The following is a 21,855-nucleotide window of genomic DNA, read 5'->3' as shown; positions in this document are numbered from 1 at the left end:
GAATGTAACTAAGGGTGTTTGTATGCATGGCTATGACTGGCCCAGGAAAAGCTACATTTCAAGCTCTTCCTGATAGTATATGAACTGAGAGGACTTTTACCTCACAGTTTACAAACAGTTTGAGAGGGTACCATTCAAATGTTAAAACTGTCCAATCTCTGAAAAATCTATTACCTCTTTTCCTAGACTTCAGATACAAAATAGGTACATAAAATTTGAAATAGTGTATAAAATATTAAAGATGTATTTAGTCCAAGAAAGAAAGATTCCTCAGCCAAAATTAATGTAAAATAAGACACATTTCATTTGGTGAATAAGGATAGTTGAGTCAGCTGTGCAGATGTCACCCTCCAGTCTCCATATAAATGCCTTCTCCCATCCTTCCTCCTCACACAGCAGGGACCTAGTTGATCTTTGTAAATCTGCTGAGCTGAGTTAGTCTAGAGCAGACCTCACCTCTGAGAGAAAGCCTCCATAAGGTAAAAGAGGGGGAAGAAATAATTGTACAAGAGATAAAGAAGGGGAAAGGGGAGAAAGAATATGGTAGTGGCTCATCTTCACACTCCCTTGAAGACGTCTTCTTTAGGTCCTTTCTTCCTTGTCTCTTCTTTAAGTCAGGTGATGTGCAGTTCTTCCACTTGTGAACACACTGTCACACAGTCTCAGTGTTCAAGCAGAGTCAAAGTCCCATTTGATATTTAATTTTACCTTAAAATAATTTAGACCTATAATCTGTGTTATAGACAAGCATCCCCAAACATGTCAATACTAGTGGGCTAAATTTCTCTTGGTGTTAATTAAGAAATATTAATGGAGTGTCTACTATGTGTATGACAATGAATTGTTTTTGAGATACAATAAACCATATGACGCATTTCTGGCAATAACATGACCCTAGAGTAGGGATGACAGATGATGAAACAGTTAAAATACAGTGTGATAAGTGTCACAGAGAGACTAAGACTTCAGGGGTGATTTCAGGAGTCTTCTGTATGAAAGGACCAGAAAAGGTCCAAGTGGAGACCAGAAAAGTGAGGAAAAGTTCTTCAGATGACAACAATCCAAACAAAGGTGCAGACAACCTGTGAAATGTGCGGAGCTGGGAGAGCATGGAAGTTCAGAAATGTCCCGAATCCTCGCTTGCAGCGCAGAGAAGATTGAGGCAGTAGTGAGGGTGAAGCAGGCAGGCAGGAAGGGTCAGAGCACGGAGGGCACTGATGCCGTATTATCTTTCAACTTTATCTGAGAGCGATGGGGACCTAGTAGAGGTTTTTAAGCAGGGTATGGCTTGATAAAATTTACATTTCTGAATTATCACTTTTGCAAAAGGGTCAAAGGAAGAAAAGATGAGAGGCAAGGAGACCATCCAGGGGGGCTGCTCCAGGGATACTACTGAGACATAAAAGGAATCTGAACTAAGGTAGTGGCAATGGGCAAAGAGAGAAGTCAAGTAAAGTCACATGATAAAAGAGAGTTCAGAGGAACATTTCCTGTTTTCTTAGATTAGAATTTTATATGGATCCACCGCCTCATCTAACATGTCATAATCCTGCCTGAATGTTCAGTAAATTGTGGAGTAAAGTACTAAATGTACCATCACGAGCACATACTATATAAAATGGTAGGGGAAAGTGATGAAAGAAGAAAATTAGTAAAAAATACAAGTATACACATGTCAAATATACACATGACACTTTAAGAAGGAGAATTTCCCATATGTTAGATTGCTATTGTCCTACAGTCCTCAGAAGCTCTTTTCTCTTTTTATCATTATAATTTTTTCCTCTTTGTGTTCCAGTTTTGCCAGTTTCTATTGATTTATCTTTATCCGCACTGATTGTTTCTTGGCTCTATGGGTCTGTTCGTAAGCAATCTTTGTTTCTGTGACTGTGTCCTTTCTGTCTAGCATTTCCATTTAACTCCTCCATATAGTTTTCAGTTCTCTATTGAAATTGCTCAAGCATTTATGACACCATCCATTTTCTCCACTAGATCCTTTACTTATTTGTGAGAGTTACTTTAACCCCCTGTGTGGTAGTTCTTATAATACAGGTATATCTAATTTTGGTTCTTTAATTTCTTTGTTCAGTGCAGTGTAATTTTTCTTGCCTTTTCCTCCGACCTTTAATTTTGATTGGTACCCAGACATTTTGTGTGTATAATGAGATAGTCTTATACCTTGAAATGGACACATCTCTACTGTTTATCCTGTAGTCTTGTGAAGAGTGTGGGAATCAGTGTAGTCATGGGTGGAGCTGGGTTTGAGTCTTGTGTTGCTGTGGTTATCCCAGTGCAACAACAAACTCAATGATTTCTATTACTACTTGTGCTTCGGGTGGGATATTCAGTCATTGGAGGGTTTTTCCCAGTGTTCCTGTTCCTCCCTTAGTTTTAAGCTACACTGTGAGACTGCATGTCACAGGATGTGTCTTTCCACATGTTCTCTCTAATCCGAGGTAAACTGCTGTTACTTGTTCCTAATTCTTGCTGGTCTGGTGATGGAGGGTGAGGGTTTATTCTCTGTTGTCCTGGGTCTATCTCAGACTTAGGCACATCCTTTGTCCCTGTGTCTCAGGGTTGGAGCTCTGTTAGTGGTCTTGCCACTTCTGCAGAGTGAGGAGATAGATGGCTTATGATCTGAACACAGAGCAGTTTCCTGTCCCAAGGACCCTGCACAAGAATTTATTTATTTTTCTGTTTTCCCTCTTTAATGAATCTTCAGCTGTCTCTGAGGAAAACAGGTGCTGTTATCCTTCCCCTAGTGGCTTCAGGCTTTTGTTCCATATGGAGATGATTTGGTGGTTGGAGAGTTTCTTCTGCTCACAGCAGTGGCTGCGGCTGCCTTCACATAGACCTGCACCAGGAAGAAGGCTTTCTTTGGTTTTCCGCTTTTCCCCAAATATTCGTGTGAGGACTGTTCTAAGTCTATGGAGAAAATATTGAGAATTGATGGGAACTCCTCTTTTTGCCATGGCTCTCAGCTACTTTATACTTACAGTACCCCGCACTTAAACGTTAGCAATTTGTTAAAGAAATTCTCACTGGCTAGTTTGGGGGCCCTATTTTCCTTCTATGCTCTGGCCCAGGTAAGTAAGAGCTCATATCCTATCTCTTTCTGGATGTACTTATCTTTCCCGAGATCTCATGCTATTTGGTTGCCCTGCAATCTTAGTTTACTGATGATTTCAAGAATAGTTATGATTTTGTAGATTACCAAAACTTTTCTTGTTTTAGGATGGAGCCAATGCTCTTTCCAGCTTTCTACAACCTAAATGGAAGCTAGAACAAGCTCAATTACTTTATTTTATCTAAGTAGACTCTCTTTTTTAGAGCATTTTTAGATGCACAGCAAAGGTGAGCAGAAAGTACTGAAAGTTCCCAAATATTATATCTGTCCCCCCAGACAATCCCCCTACAACAGACACAGCCTTCCCACTATAAACATCCTCCAGCAGAGATTGGACATTTTCAATTTTTAAAAGGACTTTTAACAGATAAAGTAAGAGTGGGGGAGATGGGTGATAATTTACAGCTCAGTAATATATAACAATAGCAAATAATGATTTTCAAGCTAAGGAATTTCAAGTTAAACAAATGAATTTCTGGAAGCAGTTTAACCAAATTATATGCATAGTTTTGGAGCAAATAATTTATGTTCATACTTTTCTTAAAAATCCAAGCCTACACATTGATAATATGTATTAGTGTGTCTGTCACAAATGCTTCTTGAAGGAACTATTTCAATTTCTAGGTAGACATCTATGAGATAAACTTCCTAGGTAGAAGAGAGAGTATTTCCTGTTTGGGGAACAGCAAGAATTTTAGAATCATGGGGTCTCACATGGGAGAGAAGCAGGGAAACTCTTAGATTGTGGTTGACTTAAAATTTTTTCTCCCTCAGATGGTTGAGATACGGGATTAAAGTCCTTGGAAACTTTAGATCAAATATTTGTGAAGTGTATAATAGTAAAGTGTTGTAGTGAAAGATTAATGTGACAGTGGTCCACAGAGTGAATTGTTCCAGTAGTTCTCAAATTTTATTCTCTCAGAAACACCTGAAAAGTGTTTTATTCTATCAGAAACACCTGAGGGGCTCCGTAAATCACTATTTGCTGGACCTCATCTGCATAGTTTCTTATTCATCAAGTCTGGGTAGAGTGTAGTCTATCACACTTTGAAAGGTACTGAATTAAGTCACACTTAGGAACAAAATGCTAAAATAATAGAGACCAGCAGTATTAATAATGGAAATGAAGGACCCATGTGACCGATGTTTTGAAGTAAGAGTTGATGTAACTTGCTGAATGATAGAGGTTGGATGAGGAGGAAGATTTCCCCAGGTTTTGAGCAGGGGTGACTGAGAGGATTGTGAATTCTTGTGAGAAGCTTGGCATTTGGGAATTCACCTCTGTTGTCTGCAGGTGAGAGGAAAAGAACAGTAGTGATGTAGACTTCTGGATACTGTGACCAGAACCCTCACAGTAATGGGATTTTTCCAACTTTCCTGAGAGAAAATATGCAACCAATCTGTTAATTGTGTGGGAGTTAAGAAATTCAGGTGAGGAATGAGGAGCCTCTCTACTTTCCCTGTGTACTGCTTGGGACATCACATAAACTTTGTCACAGTCACTGGGTGCTGTAATATCAGAAGCCATGGGAACATGATGGAATGTGTTAGTGGATGAGCAGAAGCATGATACATTGGGTGAGTATAAATGATCTGGCAAATAATTAATGGATATTAGGTAAAGAGATGAGCTGGCATGTGGATGAGGGAATGCGTAAGTGGTTGGACTAGCAGATGAGCAAATGGGTGAGTGAATATTGAGATGGTTGTAGACAGCTGGGTAAACGAGTGGCTACGGTAATGGTGGTGTTAAGGATTACTGGGTATATGACTTGGTAGAAGAGTAAACGGATACATGGTTCACTTAAAGGGTGCATGATGCCTAAGGAACGTATCAGAGAATGATAATGTGACTGCATTCTGTCCAAATTACATTAAATCTTTTCATAAATACCAAAAATTTGAAGAGGCATAAAATGTTAACACACTGTGTTAAGGACTTTGCATCCTCTTTTCCTTTTTTTATCTGGAGACCATAAAAATCTATTGTTGTAAATTTTATTTGGAGTTTTAAGTCTTTATGTTGCAATTACCATGAGCAATGTACTCAGGTCCGTTTAAAATGCAGTGCTCATAAGGGAAGGGGCTGTGTCCACTTTATTAACTTTTTTTAATTTAATTTTATTTTTTTTTCACACACACACACTGTATTTTATTTTTACAAGAGATAAATAGACTGAAACCACACAGCCCCTTCCCTTATGAAAAAAAAAAACCAAAATGCAGTGCTCATAGCAGCCCAGTGGACTCCTGGAACATATCTCAGGGGAGTGAAAACACCTCTCCTGTCTCCAGGAGAGGTAAGGGCATCCTGAGCAGAAGAGGATAATTGGTTTTTCACCAGGTGGATGCAGGCCTAGCCACTGCTCACTAGAATAGGGGCATGAGCACTAAAGTCAGTTTGGGCTGTAGGAGAATATCCTAAAACCTCAGAAAACTGGCTTCAGTGAGTTTTCAGATGACCTAAGGCTTCAGTGGATTGTTGTAGTCTGAGGAGGATGGAGAGAATAGTCTTGCACAGGGAGGAGAAGGGTAGCATCAAGGCCCTGCCCTTGAGAACTGGGAGTGGAGGCAGCAGTTAACACTCTAATGCATAAGGCTCCTTAGGGGAATCTGTTGGCCCACATTGCTAATTCAGCCGCTGCTACACCTCATTACGTTTGTGTCTGAGCCAATTCTGGGGCACCTGTGAACCTTCTCCTAGCAGTTTCCCTCACAATCTAAACTAGTCCCAGGTGATCTTAGCACAGGAACCAAGGAGTGTGGGCCCCTTCATTTCTCTGGTCCATCACTTTGTTGGGGGGAAGTACTCTAAAGAAATCAACATAAACCTAGACTGAAGGAGACATGCCTGTTTTGTCTGGCACTAATCAGTGAGTGAGAGCTCTAACAGGTATCCACAGAGGGTGTGTGTAAACAGGCTTCTACAGGGGCAGAAATAGAACTGATCTGATTAGAGGATCAGGGATATGAAACATGAACATTGAAATCTTCTCATCTTAATAAGTATGGCAAAGGTAGTGAAGTAATTCTGCTTTCCAGAACCTGGGGGCTTAGGTATATTTCTGTTCTAACAGTTCTCAATTCCAAACTTTAGTAATGGCAGAAAGAGTAATAGTGAAATGGAGGGAATGAGGTAGAAAATGATTAATATTTAGAAATTGGAGATAGTATGGATAAATTCTACATTATAGTTGGGCGAGACACTAAGGAACAAACCAAGATCTGTAAAATGATGGTTAGGTTTTAATATTCATGAACATGTAGTAAGAATATATTACATTTCCAAAAAAGATAAATTGTTAATTGCTATGAAGTCTTTTATCTCAATTATTTCCCCAAGAGTATGTATACAAAGTATTCTGATTTTACTTTGAGTTTTAGAAAATAGAATTGTAAGATGATGAAATGGATTACTCAAAGTCGTACGATACCCAGAATGTGAAGTGGGATGAGAATTGAGGTCTCCTGACTCTCGTTTAAAGGTTGGTGACTCTATAAGCTTCAGGGATTGCACTGTGGACACATGGTGAACTCAGGGAATTATATTGCAAAAGAATGGCCTAGTCTTACCTATAGAACAAGACATATAAAGAAGGCGAGCATTTACAAAATGAAGTCATGATAACAAATAATCAAAGGATCTCAGGTTTGCACTTATTGGAGAAGCTTGGCCTCTATAATTGTTGATTATGTGAAAAGCCAGGAAACCAAGTCCAGACAGTAGTAGAAAACCTAATTACCTTCTGAGGATATAAAACTGTTTTTGAGAAATCACCCATCCAAGTGGTCCTGGGTTCCCTGTTCCAAACATTAGGGTGATGCAAATATTCCTGCCCGTGATGAATGCTTTCAATGTACAGAGCATACATATATTCATCCACAGATCAAATGAATATTTCTCTAAATTAAAGCCATTTTCTTTGACAGCTTAACTGTGTGAAGGTATGGTTTGGTTTATTTTGATCAGCATAAAAGAAAACTTACTTGTAGGTTGTGTGACTTACCTTCATGTGCTCTGCTTCTGTATTCAGGACTTCTCTTTGTATCAGCTAAGACTGTAGAGGACTCTAATAAGAAGCACAATATGATTAAGACTCAAGAATGTTACAAAACATGATGCACAAACTTTTAGGGGAAAAAAGACTTTGGCTTTTTATCCCTTAGCTATAGTGCACTATCTTTATAATGAAGTAATAGGCTCACTCGTAAGCCTCACTGTGTTTCAGATTGGATTTTTGAAGCTGATCCAAGGTTTTGTCCAACTATGTAGTCTTTGAATTGGCATGAAGAGTGGGAAGATTATTATTCTGAAATATAACTCTGGAAGGTGAGATATTCAGGATCACTTTTATAGTGTGCATACTTCCTGAATCTTTTCAAATTAATACTTCTCTCTTCCTAATGTAGGAGGAGATAGAGATGACTTATTGAAGCAGACAGCCAACAGAAATAGAAAATGTTGTTAGGTAGGTTTAAATGTATAATACACCAGGGTAGGATAAATAAAATGTGGTAAGAATGTTGCAAGTGGAAAAGTTAGCCGTGTGTTAAGCCCTGAATACTTCCATCTTTGCAAAATTTCATGGAGTACTCTGGGGTGTTTGTCCATAGAGTAGCAACGGAAATTTAATTCAACTAGAAAATGATTTAAAAATGGAAACAGCAGCTTCTGAAAACATCTCCGGAGAACCACAATAATGATCCTATCTATGTGACACCAACATAATGAAAATTCTGTCAATATTAGTTTGACTTTGTCTGTGGGTCAAGTTTCTAATCTTTCTTGATGAGCAGTTGCTCATAGTTCTTCAGGCCTTATTAGTACTATTACGGCAGAGAAAGTGGGGGAAGAAGTGGTAAAAAGCTAAAAGAGTTCTGCAAATTGAGAAGCCACATACCTGCTTGGGGCTGTACCTGAAAGGCATACTGTAGAGCTCTAGGGGGTTTGGTATGGAAGGGTCTTTCATCTGGGAGATCTTCTGCTCAGAGTTTAAGTAAATTATAACAGAGTGGTTGGAGATGCCTGATCTCCATGACTCCTAATTACCAGATAAGAAGAGGAAAGGGCAGTTTTAGAGCACAGGCCATTTCCACTGGAAGGCAGGCCTTGGTGTAGAGAATTAGAGAGATGGCATGAAACTATTTGGCTCATAGATGAAGAGTTAGAAGGCAGGCCTAGAAAAGGAGGGCAGGAGCATGCTAACGCCAAATTTTATCTTCCTCCCCGTCAAACCCCTAGATAACGACTAATCCTGGTTTTAATATCAGCTAGCACCGTTGTCAGAATTTTGCACTCATCATCCTGTTCAGGAGACGAATATTTTTAGCCAAAAGTGTTATCAGGTAGTAGGAGACTGAAGCAATAGGAAAAACAATTATGGCTGAATTTATAGAGATAGAATAGGTTGGAAAATAACATTATATTTGTTACAATTTAAATCAAGTTTTTATAATCCAGAGAATAAACAGTACCCATGGAATCAATAAATAGATTTACTTTTATTAAAAAATGTAATAATTGACTGAAATTTAACTTTTAATTTAGGTGTATTTTGTCATGTAAAAGGAGTTGTGTGAGAAATATGTTCACCTACTTCTTATTTCAGTAGAGAGAAGAACATTTCAGTCCTGATATATATATAACTGATAATTACTGGGTAATGGGAGAAGGCACATGGCAGTAGTTATAAGTAAGGTCTGAAAATGTAATAGTTTAACTGATAAAATTTAGGTGTATTTTGTCATGTAAAAGGAGTTGTGTGAGAAATGTGTTCACCTACTTCTTATTTCAGTCAAGAGAAGAACATTTCAGTCCTGATATATATATAACTGATAATTACTGGGTAATGGGAGAAGGCACATGGCAGTAGTTATAAGTAAGGTCTGAAAATGTAATAGTTTAACTGATAAAATTTGATCTTACTGTTCATATCTCACTTCTGACTTTTCCTGCAGTTTTAGTGTCATTCACATACTTATCCACAATAAGATTAGATACTTCATATTTTAACCCCCTCATTTAGTATTATTTCATATATAAACAGTTCACCACAAGGATAATACTCAACATAAAAGTAACAGATTCCAGGCATTAGTAACAGTACTTTAAGGGTATAATTTTTTATGGAATATTTCAATGGCACCTTTAATATTAAGTCACATAGTATTCTATACTCGTTAGAGCCACAGTAATTTTCCTATCTCCACTATAATTCATAAAACACAGGCATGAAGATGCCCTTCCTTCATGGTGCTCGTATCTAAGGAGATGAACCACCTGGGTACATCATTCTTCAGTTCTGTGTTTTGAACAGTCAACATGGGTTGTTTATTTTTGAGCAGGCAAGAAAGCTCAAAACAAATGGAGAGGTATGATCTGAGATTTGTTGAGTGTGAGCATGATATGACCCAAAAGATGTAAAATAGGATTTTGTTTTTTATTAATGGAACATTACAAACCTGTAAAAAAGGTGAATTAGCCGAAGTTAAAATAAATACTGAGAAGAAAATACAAAATGACTTTTACAGGAGGAAAAGCTAAATAGATTGGCCTCTTAACTGTGGTCATCGTTTAACTCCGGTTTTGAAGATCAGTTGTATGCTCAGGTCTGCACCATGAGGTTTTTGTTGTCTTCTTTACACAGACAAATGGAGAAATATTCCCAGATTTTTCTCTTAGTTTTTTGACTTCAATGAAAAACACGTGTTTAGAGAGAGCTACATATTCTACAAATTAGTTTGGACTGAGAAGACCACGCTCTGGCTTCCTGATAGGAGCAGTGAGATATGAAGCACATTATCAGGCACTAATCCATTCTCTACCCTGGGCCAGGGTAGAAATCCAGCTCTATTCCAGTGGAGCTGACCCCAAAGTAATATGGAGACAGTATTAACTGCAGGGAGTGTTAAAAGAATCTGATAAACACATGTTTTCTCCTTCATTTGGCTTTCCAAATGCTGATGTTATTTCTGTTTTCTTTATCTACAGTGAGTCCCAAAAGGGACTATGTGAGTGTGGATGTAAGGTGTATTTGGATGTTAATAATTTTGAAATAAGCCATGGTGTTCAAAAATGAATAGTAGTCTTAGGTTAAAATTAATCAGGTAGCATATCAATGGAAGATATTTCAGCTATTTTAATAAAATACTTTGCTGTAAAACATAGTATAATAATTCTACAGATAATAAAATTTAGAAATAGGACAAGATTGTGGATTGTGTGGGAATTCTTCTGCTCAGGATGAACTTAATTCTGTATACATTTAGACATCATAGATCTGTTTGTGCATGAAAGTGATGTGAAGAAATTTGTTTTGCATGATTAATGTGGAGGCAGTATGTAGGATGTGTGGAGTGGGTAGAGCTTACGTCAGGGAAATTTACAAGGAAGCTATTACACTTCATAAAGTGGGATTGATGAGGGCAAATGTAAGTGTGAATGAACACTAAATGAAAGATGGAAGATATGTAATTAAAACAAAGATTTATTTATTTGAGGCTTAAATAAATGAGGATTTATTCTATGGAGTGGTGAGGAAGAAGAAAAAAATCAATCCTGATGTGTTAGAAGAGGGGGAGAACTTTAGTTCCATTGTCAGACATGAAGAAGTCAGGAAGGAATACAGCATGTGGGGAGATGAATGGAGATGTTCGTGAGATAGTTATGAAATATTTTTCAAATTGTTGGGAAAAGCATCTGGAGCTTTGGAGGGAAGTCTAGGAGATAAATGTAGAATTGAGGGTGAGCTACATATAGTTGATAATATTACTTTAGTTAGAAACCAAAAACCCTTCAAGAAAAGAAAACTATAGAAAGAAGAGTATTAACTGTGAGCAAGAAACTTACAAAGTTCTCACAGTACTGGGGTAGGTAGGAGAATTTAGGAAAATTACCCAAGAATGCAGATGAGGAATAACAGATTGGAGGAAAATCTGATCAGAAGTGAATGATAGAGTTGAGAGTTGGAAGGAGGAATTAGTTAACGCTGTTAAAAGTTAGCAATGAAAATGAAATGAAAGTTTCTGAGTTTGATGCCTAGAAGGCCATGAGTGACCTTTAAGAGTACAGTTTCTATGGATTAGTGAAGGTGAAAACTACATTTCCATGGCTTAAATGAAGAATGTTTTGAGGAAATAAACCCAGCAAGTGGATACCAATCATTTGAGAACTCTGGATGTGAAAGAAAGAAATAATTAGAGTGAAAAATAGCAAAGATTCCTCTCTCCATGGTGAGAGGTATGCATATTTTTTATAATGAGGGAAAAGGGGTCCATCTGAAGCAGGAGAAACCCCAGGATGACAAAGAGATGGACTAAATGAAGAAATAAGATCCTGAAAGAGAGAGCATGAAATCAAAGGTTAGATCAATTGTCATCACCAAATAATGGGTGTCTGCCCTAATTCAGTCATTAGTATAGGAATGTTGGATCTTCAACTGCTTAATTTCACCGATGATCCTTTCAGTAGGCCAATATTATCCACATTATATAGATGAAGAGTAATGAGACTCAGAGAGGCCAAGTGGCTTGCTACAGGAAGTGGAAGAGAATGAATTCAAAGCAGAAACTATTAGATTCCGAAGCTCATACCTGCACTAAGTGGCACTGTAACTTGTTTGTAATGAGGCACAAGCTGTAGTAGAGAGATGTGCAGGGTGAGTAAAAGGAGCACAGGTGAGTCATTGGCTGGCATGTTCTCCAGGTGGCTTGCACATGCACCAGGGGGAAAAAATGATGTGATGATGATCTGTTTTGTGTCATTTCCTCTATGGATGGGGTAGGTCTTTGAACACAGGTAAGTGTAATATTCGCCTTGAAACACCAACATCTAGCCAAGATGAGACTTTATAGATATTTGCCAAATTAATAGAAAAAGAAATGTCTACTTTCTGCTGCAGATCTGCTATATATTCAACAAAAGTTAACAGATTTTTTTTTTTTAAACTGCAGTCAATGCAGTGTTCCCTTTTTTTTTTTTTTTAAATTTTTATTTATTTATTTATTTATGGCTGTGTTGGGTCTTCGTTTCTGTGCCAGGGCTTTCTCTAGTTGTGGCAAGCGGGGGCCACTCTTCATCGCGGTGCGCGGGCCTCTCAGTATCGCGGCCTCTCTTGTTGGGGAGCACAGGCTCCAGACACGCAGGCTCAGCAGCCGTAGCTCACGGGCCCAGTTGCTCCGCGGCATGTGGGATCTTCCCAGACCAGGGCTCGAACCCGTGTCCCCTGCATTGGCAGGCAGACTCCCAACCACTGCGCCACCAGGGAAGCCCAACAGATTTTTTAAGTTAAATATTTTCTTGCAGTTTTACAATTATATTTGAAGGCCTTCTTTGAGGCAAGTAGATGTTATTTCAGCCTGACCATGTTGAAGAAAAGCAAAGTGAGGGGTGGTGGTAGAAATACCTTGATAGAGCAGTAGAGGACATCAGGTTTGTGGACATTACGAAAGAGGTTTATGAAAATTTATGTATCTGAATCATGAAATATATGGCCATTTCTAGACCTACTTGCTTTGTTTTGTCCTTTAACAGGTTTTCAACTTAAAAACGGAACAATTATTTTGCCAGCAAAATGGGTTTATTTGGGAGAGGGTTTATTGCAAGAGAAATCGCAATTCAGGACATGCAAGCTGTAGCAAAAGCCATAGGCAAGTCCCACAAACAAAGGAGAGGAACCTTATAGAGAAAAAGGAGGATGTTGGGACCGGTTGTTTTGAACCAAAGTCCTTTGGAGAAAATTGAGAATTCAGGGTTATGACGGTTTCTCACTGGCTGAGTTGCTGGGGTAGTCCGTTACTTACAAGAGATGCAATGTGTTTATCTTTTCCTGTTGAGGTTTGTAATTGATGATTCTTTCCTGTTGATGATTCTTCCCTGGGGCCTGTAATTGACAATTCTTCCTGTAATTTACATTGATGGTCTGCTTGAGACTCCCTATCAGGCCTCCCTTATTCAGGGTTTTCCTTTATTAATTTTCACACAGGTAAGAGAGTTGAAGCATAGACAATATTCACTTTTCTGCTCAGAGACCCTACCTCAACCCCTAAGGGTTTGTGGATGACACAAGCAGCTCTGTTGCTGCCCTCAAGCCCTCTTACTGCCTTATCTCCTATTTTCCTTTATTTTGTACTTTATTTTGTACACTGCAAGAAAAGAAAAGTTAGTGATTAGGCAGGCATGGAGAAATAATAATGAATGAGTCCTATAAAACTATTTTTTAAAATGTAAATGGCTTATTAGTATTCAAAATTGACATTATAACATACAGTTCTACTGAAAAAGCACTTTCTGGGTGAAAGAAAGCAAAAAGTCAACTCGATTCCTCTGTACATCTACATGAATTCATACCTCCTCTGCCTTCGACAATTAAGAAAGGTATTTAAACATTTGCTTCCCTTTCTCTCTTGTAAATAAAAAGTCAAGCATTCACACTCTCATTTCCTTAATTTTGAGCCCATATAAAAGGGTAGATTTTTAACAGCAGCAAGTTGAAAGGAGAAAAATGAAAAGAACAAGGTACAATTACAGTCATCTACCCCACTGTATCTCACTGAGGCTAAAGAGACCCAAGGCTATCAGAAAGACAAATGGTCCCCAGGTCCTCAAAGTGACCCAGCAACTCCTAAGCCCTCAGTTCTATTAAAAATTGCCTCCGATATTATTTATGACTGAATTGTTGGGGGTGGGGTTGCATGAGAAAATCATGTTTGCTACTTTATTTACGCCAAGGCAGAGATCATATGACTACTAATACCCATACAACTACAGTACTGCTACAAGTAACAGTTCACAGAGTACTTTCTCCATAAGTTACCTACATGTGAGCTTAAATGTACTTGTGAGTTGTATAATATTATCTGTTTCATATGTACCCACATCACATAACTGGTAAATAAAATCAGTTTTCAAACCTAGATTCTCTGATTCCAGATCTTCTCACAAGCCCCTGCCTCTTTTCAGTATTTCCTTTTATAATAGATTTATACATTTCATCATGATGGATCTAGTTGACATATTTAAGGTAGTTTTTGTAACTTTCCCACCAAGCTTTTCTTCACTGTTTATCAGTTTACCTGCCATTGTTATCTACCATCCTTTCCTTGCCCTAGAAACTTAGGCAAGTTGGTAAAGATGTGGAGCTCCTATAATTGTAATGCATTATCTTCAGGCTTTAATTGGGCCTCCCAGGGACAACATCAAGTCCTTATGAAGGTGCTGTCCTGTTCTCTGATGCAGAATGGATACAATGAATATCAGGGTGAAGCCTGTCATCTTAGCCCATGAGTGATGTGAAACATCTGACTAAGGGTGGCCAATTGTATATAGTTTGTATTGATAAAAGTTATTTTTATGGTTCTGTGATTCAGTAGATTCTGTTATTTCTGACTCTCTCTGCAGATTAATAATCCTCACATTTTAAAATGGGAGCAGATAACCAGACTTTGGTGAGAGAATTCATCCTCCTCGGCCTGTCCAGTGACTGGGACACTCGGGTCGCTCTCTTTGTCCTGTTCTTGGTTATGTACCTGGTGACAGTGCTGGGGAACTTCCTCATTGTTCTTGTGATCAGACTGGACAGCCGACTCCACACTCCCATGTATTTCTTTCTCACCAACCTCTCCCTTGTTGATGCCTCTTATGCCACAAGCATTGTCCCTCAGATGCTGGTGCATTTAATTGCAGAACATAAAGGAATCCCATATGTGAGCTGTGCAGCCCAGTTATTTTTCTCCCTGGGCCTGGGTGGGATTGAGTTTGTTCTCCTGGCAGTGATGGCCTATGACCGCTATGTGGCTGTGTGTGACCCCCTGAGATACTTGGTCATCATGCATGGAGGGCTCTGTGCTAGGTTGGCCATCACATCCTGGGTCAGTGCCTCTGTCAACTCTCTCATGCAGACCACCATCACCTTTCAGTTGCCCATGTGTATGAACAAGTATATTGATCACATATCCTGCGAACTCCTAGCTGTGGTCAGGCTGGCCTGTGTGGACACCTCCTCCAGTGAGATCGCAATCATGGTTTCTAGTATTGTTCTGCTGATGACACCTTTCTGCTTGGTTCTCTTGTCCTACATCCAGATCATCTCCGCCATCCTAAAGATCCAGTCCACAGAGGGGAGAAAGAAAGCCTTCCACACCTGTGCCTCTCACCTCGCAGTAGTTGTACTGTGCTATGGCATGGCCATTTTCACTTACATCCAACCACGCTCCAGCCCTTCTGTCCTTCAGGAGAAGTTGATCTCTCTCTTCTATGCCATTTTGACACCCATGCTGAACCCCATGATTTACAGTCTGAGGAATAAGGAGGTGAAGGGGGCCTTTCAGAAACTACTAGGGCAATTATCTGGATTAACGTCAAAACTGGCAACTTGATGAATCATGAGCATCACTTAGAGAAAAGAGCTTTACTTGTATGCTTTCCCACCCAACTGAGATATGAAGCATTGTAACTGCATTGCCCTGGCAACCAGGAAGGAGATGACGAAATGTGTACTTGTGATACTGGGTAGGAGGCTGAGTGAGTGGGTTGGGGTGTGGGATGTAAGGGTGTTTTTATGTCACAACAGCATGTTCAGAGAAATTAAGCCCTGCTGTAATAGAACTTCCCACTGTTAACCACTCAGTATCCATTCATACGGCCTCAGAGTATTTGAGGAAAATATCATTTATTGTTTTTGATAGCAGCATGAAAAATTGTTGTAATCATTGACCCATTCTTGGATCTTACCTTGGAACACTGATTTTATTCAACCACATTTTAAGGAGGTTATTGTATTTCCATTGGGAACAAAATGCATTTTCATATTTGAACACTCACTTAAAATATTGTGTGGCGTATATAGTCACGTTCATTAATTGTGTGAGTCAGTATCCTAAGGAGGGCGTTGCTATCAGCGCTGATTAAGATGTTTTTGTGCATGACCTACTGCATGTGGATATACAGACTCTGTGTGAGTAATGGAAATAAGTGAGAGGAGAAGCATCAACCAAATTCATATTTTACCGTGAGAAGGATATAATCAAGGGTTGTTTGTACACAATGACATTATTTAAGAAAAATATGAGATTCAGTTACTGCTAATTAGCATATGAATAATTTAATAAGAAAACTATTGCATGTATATTGGGTACCATTCAAAAGGTAAAATTGTAATTTCTGAAAATTCAGCAAACCTTTCTTTTCTCTGAAATCTTGGGAAAAAAATAAGCAAATAAACAAGGAAATAAATGAATACAATGTTAAGACATAGTTAATCTAAGAAAAGCAGTTTTCTTGGAGAAGCCAGTGGAAGATAGTACAGCTTTGATTTTGTGTTATCAGGATAGGTCAGTCTGCTCTGCAGATGTTATTCTCAAGTCTCCACATTAAAGGCCTTCTTGTATTCCCCTCCCCGTCACACACACACACACACACACACACACACACACACACACACACACAGACACCAAAACCCTACTTAATCTCTGTAAATCTTGTGAGCTGGCATTGTCTGTGAGTGTACCTTGTCTCTGAGGATAAACCTAAATAAGGTAAAAGAGGGGAAAGAAATAATTAAACAAGGGATAGGTAAGGGAAGGAGACAAAAAATATGGTAATAGTGGGTCCTCTCACTCTCTTCAAGGAGTATAAAAGAGGGACTCTTCTTTTTTTCTGGTCTCATTATTAAGTCAGTTGATTGGTTTTTGGTTGATTTGCGTTTGGGCGTTGGTGATCAGAAGTTGAAGGGTTTCCACCGGCACCTATTTTCTCTGTGAAATAAGATGGAGTACCCATGGCTGAGAGTACAGGCAGGGGAAGGAGGAAGAGATACAGGAGTGAGATTTGAGAATGGTGCAGGTTTTTTTTTTTTTTGGCTGTGTTGGGTCTTCTTTGCTGCACGCGGGCTTTCTCTAGTTGCGGTGAGCGGGGGCTACTCTTTGTTGTGGTGCGCGGGCTTCTCATTGTAGTGGCTTCTCTTTTTGCGGAACATGGGCTCTAGGCACATGGGCTTCAGTAGTTGAAGCACACGGGCTCAGTAGTTGTGGCGCATGGGCTCTAGGGCATGGGGGCTTCAGTAGTTGTGGCACGTGGGCTCAGTAGGTGTGGCTTGTGGGCTCTAGAGCACAGGCTCAGTAGTTGTGGCGCATGGGCTTAGTTGCTCCGCAGCGTATGAGAGCTTCCCTGACCAGGGCTTAAACCCATGTCCCCTGCATTAGCAGGCAGATTCTTAACCACTCCGCCACCAGGGAAGTCCGAGAATGGTGAAGGTTAATAGTCCACATGGGTATAGACAAATGTGCCCCTTTTACCTGTGGACATCACTGAGCCTAAAGTATCTCTGAATTTCATCTCAGTATCTTCAATTACAAGGTCACAAAGGTCATATTTTTCCTCTAATTTGACCAACTTTATCTTTATTCTCAACCTTCTCTAAAACAAAGTTACAGATGATCATTTTGTAGGCATTGACTTTGTTGTAGACAGTGCTTTTGGCATTGTGGGGTATCAAAGTTGTGTTCAGATATGGCCGCTACCTCAAGAAATTTACAGTCTTGTAGGGCAGGGGTTGAGAAACTGTTTCTGTATTAGGACAAATAGAAAATATTTTAGACTCTGTGGGCCATACATTCTACATCACAGCTATTCAGCTCTGCCATGACAGCACTAAAATAGCCATAGATAATACATAAAAAAAGAATGAATGTGGCTGGTAGCAATAAACCTAAATATATGGACACTGAAATTTTAAATTTGAATTTTATATAATTTTTACATCATATTCTTTTTATTTTTTCAACAATTAAAAAATATAAAAAAATTCTTTTCTTGTGGGCCATGCAGAAACAAATGGCGGGCCAAATTTGGCCGTTGGGCAATAGTTTGCTACACCATTATAGGGGAAATAGAACAAAAGTGCAAAATTATAACACGAGGTATGCACATAAAGAGCCCTGATACTCAAAGGAAGAAGGGATTCATAAAGAGTCCTGATATTCAAAGGAAGAAGAGATTCTTTTCTGCATGTAGACTGTTATAATGGTGAAGGCTTCTAAGAGAAAATGAAGTGTTTCTGACTTCAGTTTGCATTTCAGAAAGCATCTCATTTCTCATAGTCATTTAGGTCCATTTACCCAAGATCTAAGGACTCCATACTAATGGGTGAATGGAGGACATGAATCACACACTGAGCATAATTCTTAGATATCTGCTGAATACTAATTGGATGATTTGTATTACTTCTTAGCCCTAGCAGCATTTAACCACAGTGACAGGTCTTTTGGGGTCACATTCCCTTACATACAAGCTGAAGCTTCACTCTGTACTGTCCCTTATCATGATGTCTGGGACCATCAGGTTCTCCCCTATTCATCCCACTAAAATTCAGGATCTTGAGACCTAAGCCTATTGTATAAAATATAGGTCCTATAAAATATACACAACCAAGTCAGACTGATGTGGTTTGGTTGTCCTTCTAGTTCCAAATTTGGGCTAGGCTACTCCAGTGAAATCTGATCCTCAGTATCATGAGATTTTTTTTTCCCATCTCATGGAAAATATCTCATCACTGTATGCATACTATTTCCTGACTTCTTTGAGCCTTCTACATCTTCCTCATCAAAGTATAGCAGGATAACAAAACAAGAAGTGTGATCCTGGGCAAGTTATAAAACCTCTCTAAGAATCAGCTCTCTTTTTCGTAACTTACAAAGAATAATAAGCTCCTCATGAGAAATTTGAGAGGATTGAGTGAAATGTTATATGTAAAGCAGTTAGTAAAATGGCTGACACACAAAAAGCACTTGGTAACTGTTTGCTATTATCTTTGTTTTTTTCTCATAGAGTATTCTACCAATTTTCTCCCACCTCCTGTCCTCCCTGACCCTCTGGCAAACATTTTAGACCAACTCACTAGTCCATCCCAAACAATCTAAGGGATCTGACAGAAGAGTAGATGCCAGGAAAGTGTCTAGAAAACAGACCTCTAATTTTTGGCAACAAAGAACAAATTCTGTCTCATGCATTCTCATTGTCAGAGGTATCATCCCCAAAGCGGTGAAAATTGGTCTTTATGGGGGGGGCAAAAATATCTTAGATATTGCAATGGCTTATGGTCCTTCAAAGGGACCATATAAACAGATATACAGAATATCTAAGGTATTAAATTTCCACGGGGTGGGTGATTAAGAAAAAGATGTCTAAAAAGTTTTCTTTGAGGGATGATGATGCATAAAAGGCTGAGACAAACTGCGCTGTCTGTAGAGAACTAGTCCTTGTTTGGGCACCAGTATTCACAAGTGAATCATAAGCACAGAGGTCAGAAGACATACAGTCCCAGAGTTAATTCATTATAGGCTTGATGTCTGCTTCATCTGTTTTTTACCTATCTTAGTCTATAACCCTGGGCCTTGACTACCTTGACCTACTCTATCTAAGCAAATCCTGCCCAGTTGGTTTCTACCCCTATTTTTGGCCTTTACAGCCACAAAGGTATGGACAACTGAAAGTTGAGTGAATTCACCCTGCTGTGGGACCTGAGTCACTGGAGACCCTGTTCAACTTCTGGCCAAGTACCTGGTGGCAGTGCTGTGATACTTCCTCATCAAGCCCCTATGAGCAGTCCGGACACTTGATCACCTATTCTATATATTTTTTATTTAATGACTGTGCTTTGCGGGGTTCTGTTACAAAGTTCTGTTTCACAGATGCTTATTCACTTTTTGGGAGCCAAGAAGTCTAGAAACTTTTAGAGGGGGTATTAGAATTCCCATCAGTTATATAAATATAGGATTTAAGTCAGATTCATAAAAATCTGAAAGAGCAGAGTAATATTAGCTAGCTCTGTGCTACACTTATGAATTTTAAACTTTAAAGGTCTCCTAAATTCTATAAGCTTATATTAATGGCTTTCCTTAAAATACGGATATTATTATCCACATTGTGGGTAAAATATGAGTTTCAAGTATATGTAACTCAGACGCAAGCTCAGACAGCTAGTAATCAACACATACAGCCTAGATTCAGTTCAGCCTTGGCTTGTCTGAATCCAAAGGCATCCTAAATCTCGACAAGGACACCCCTTTTGGGATACCACAGGGAGTTTTGGCACTTTAAGTCTGCTGTGTGTGGATCAGCGTTCAGTTGAAGATGTGAAAAACCCACAGACCCGTAGTGTTACCATTATAGTTAGGACTGTTAGGGTTTCAAGTGGTAAGACCCAAAGCAAAATGGATAAGCAAAACTAAAAATTAAATAAATACCTTAACTGTGGAATATAGTAATGAATATCATGAATGGTATCATGAATAACTGAATCTAGAGTCTAAAAAGTTTTTTGAAGTTTGTCTTTTTAAATTTTTTCTTATTTCCTGCCTCTTGGCTTTGCTTCTCTCTGTGGAACTTGTTCTTTTCTATCATTCATCGATTTCCTCTGTGAGGTGGAAAAAGTGACCCTTGGAGGCCCCAGATATACAACATGATGTGAGAGACAGAATCCTGACTTGTCTGCTAGCTCCAGCAGAAAAAGCTCAGAGATGGGTCCAGGTCGGCTTACCCTGGGTGGTGTGGCCCTTCCTCAGTCAAGCCCTCTGTTAGGGTTATGAGGCATTAACATATTTTTTACTTGAATTGTTTTGATTAATGGAAGCTTATTTTATCACCAGTCATATGTTCAATCTTTGTAAATGTTCCATACATACTTGAAAAAAACGTGTTTTCTGTAATTGTTGATTGGAGTATTCTATAAATGTTAATTAGTCCACGGTTGATAGTGCTGTTGAAGTTTTCTATTTCCTTACCATTTCCTTATTATTCGCTTCTTTCTACTTATTCTATCAATTATTGAGAAGTATTGAAATCTCTAACCATAATTGTGAATTTGCCTATTTCTCCTTGCATTTCTATCAGTTTTTGCTTCATGTGTTTTGAGGCTCTGTTATTAAGTGCCTCAATATTTACAGTTGCTCTGTATTCTTGATGAATTGCATCTTTTACTATTATGAAATGCTTTTCTTTATCCCTGGTAGTGTTCTTTGCTCTGAAATCTACTTTGAGTGATATTACTATAGAAACTCTAGCTTTCTTTTGATTAGTGTTAACGTGGTATTTTTTCACCATATCTCATGGATCATTGTCCTTCATTGCCTGATGTCCAATACCATGAAAATTGTAGTTTAATATATTTTGTCCTGATCTATAGTTGTTTCTGATGGGAGGGGAAGTTCAAGCCCTGTTTCTGTATCTTGGCTAGAAGGGGAAACTTCTTTTGTCTGTTCCATTGATCCATGCCTCTACGGATAAAGCAATGTTAGATTGTATTGAGTACTGTAGCTTAATAGTAAGTCTTTAAATCAGAGAGTGTCACTGCAAATTTGTTCTACATTCTCAAAATTACTTAGTCTGTATTCTAGGTTCCTTGTTTTCCACATACATTTTAGAATCAGCTTGTCAAATGTTTCAAAAAAGCCTGATGGAAATTTGATTAGGATTGCATCCAATTTATAAGTCAAATAGTAGGGGAGAACTGTCAACTCAGCAATATTGAATCCTACAATTCGTGAACATGGTATTTCTTTCCATTTATTTAGGTCTTCTTTAATGTCTCTGATCAGTTTGTTTGTAGTTTCCATGATAAAAATCTTACACATGTTTCATTAGCTCTTTCTCTAGTATTCCATGATTTTTATGCTACATTACATGATACTCTATTATAATTTCAGTTTCCACTTTATTCATTGCTAGAATATAG

General features: G+C 38.7%; 2 protein-coding genes across 2 annotated transcripts in view; both read left to right on the top strand.

The window, feature by feature from the left end:
- LOC103014113 (olfactory receptor 6B1) overlaps positions 1-21,855 on the top strand; it is an 86,154-nt gene that overhangs the window by 20,959 nt on the left and 43,340 nt on the right. The window lies entirely within an intron of this gene.
- Positions 14,549-15,502, top strand: LOC103014390 (olfactory receptor-like protein OLF3). The gene has a single exon (XM_007184669.2). The coding sequence runs from the start codon at positions 14,549-14,551 to the stop codon at positions 15,500-15,502; it is 954 nt and encodes a 317-aa protein (XP_007184731.2).

The sequence above is a fragment of the Balaenoptera acutorostrata genome, chromosome 7 (genome assembly GCF_949987535.1).
Source record: "Balaenoptera acutorostrata chromosome 7, mBalAcu1.1, whole genome shotgun sequence".
Classification (NCBI taxonomy): domain Eukaryota; kingdom Metazoa; phylum Chordata; class Mammalia; order Artiodactyla; family Balaenopteridae; genus Balaenoptera; species Balaenoptera acutorostrata.
The sequence above is the reverse complement of the archived record's forward strand: the minus strand, read 5'-3'. Positions and strand labels throughout refer to the sequence as shown.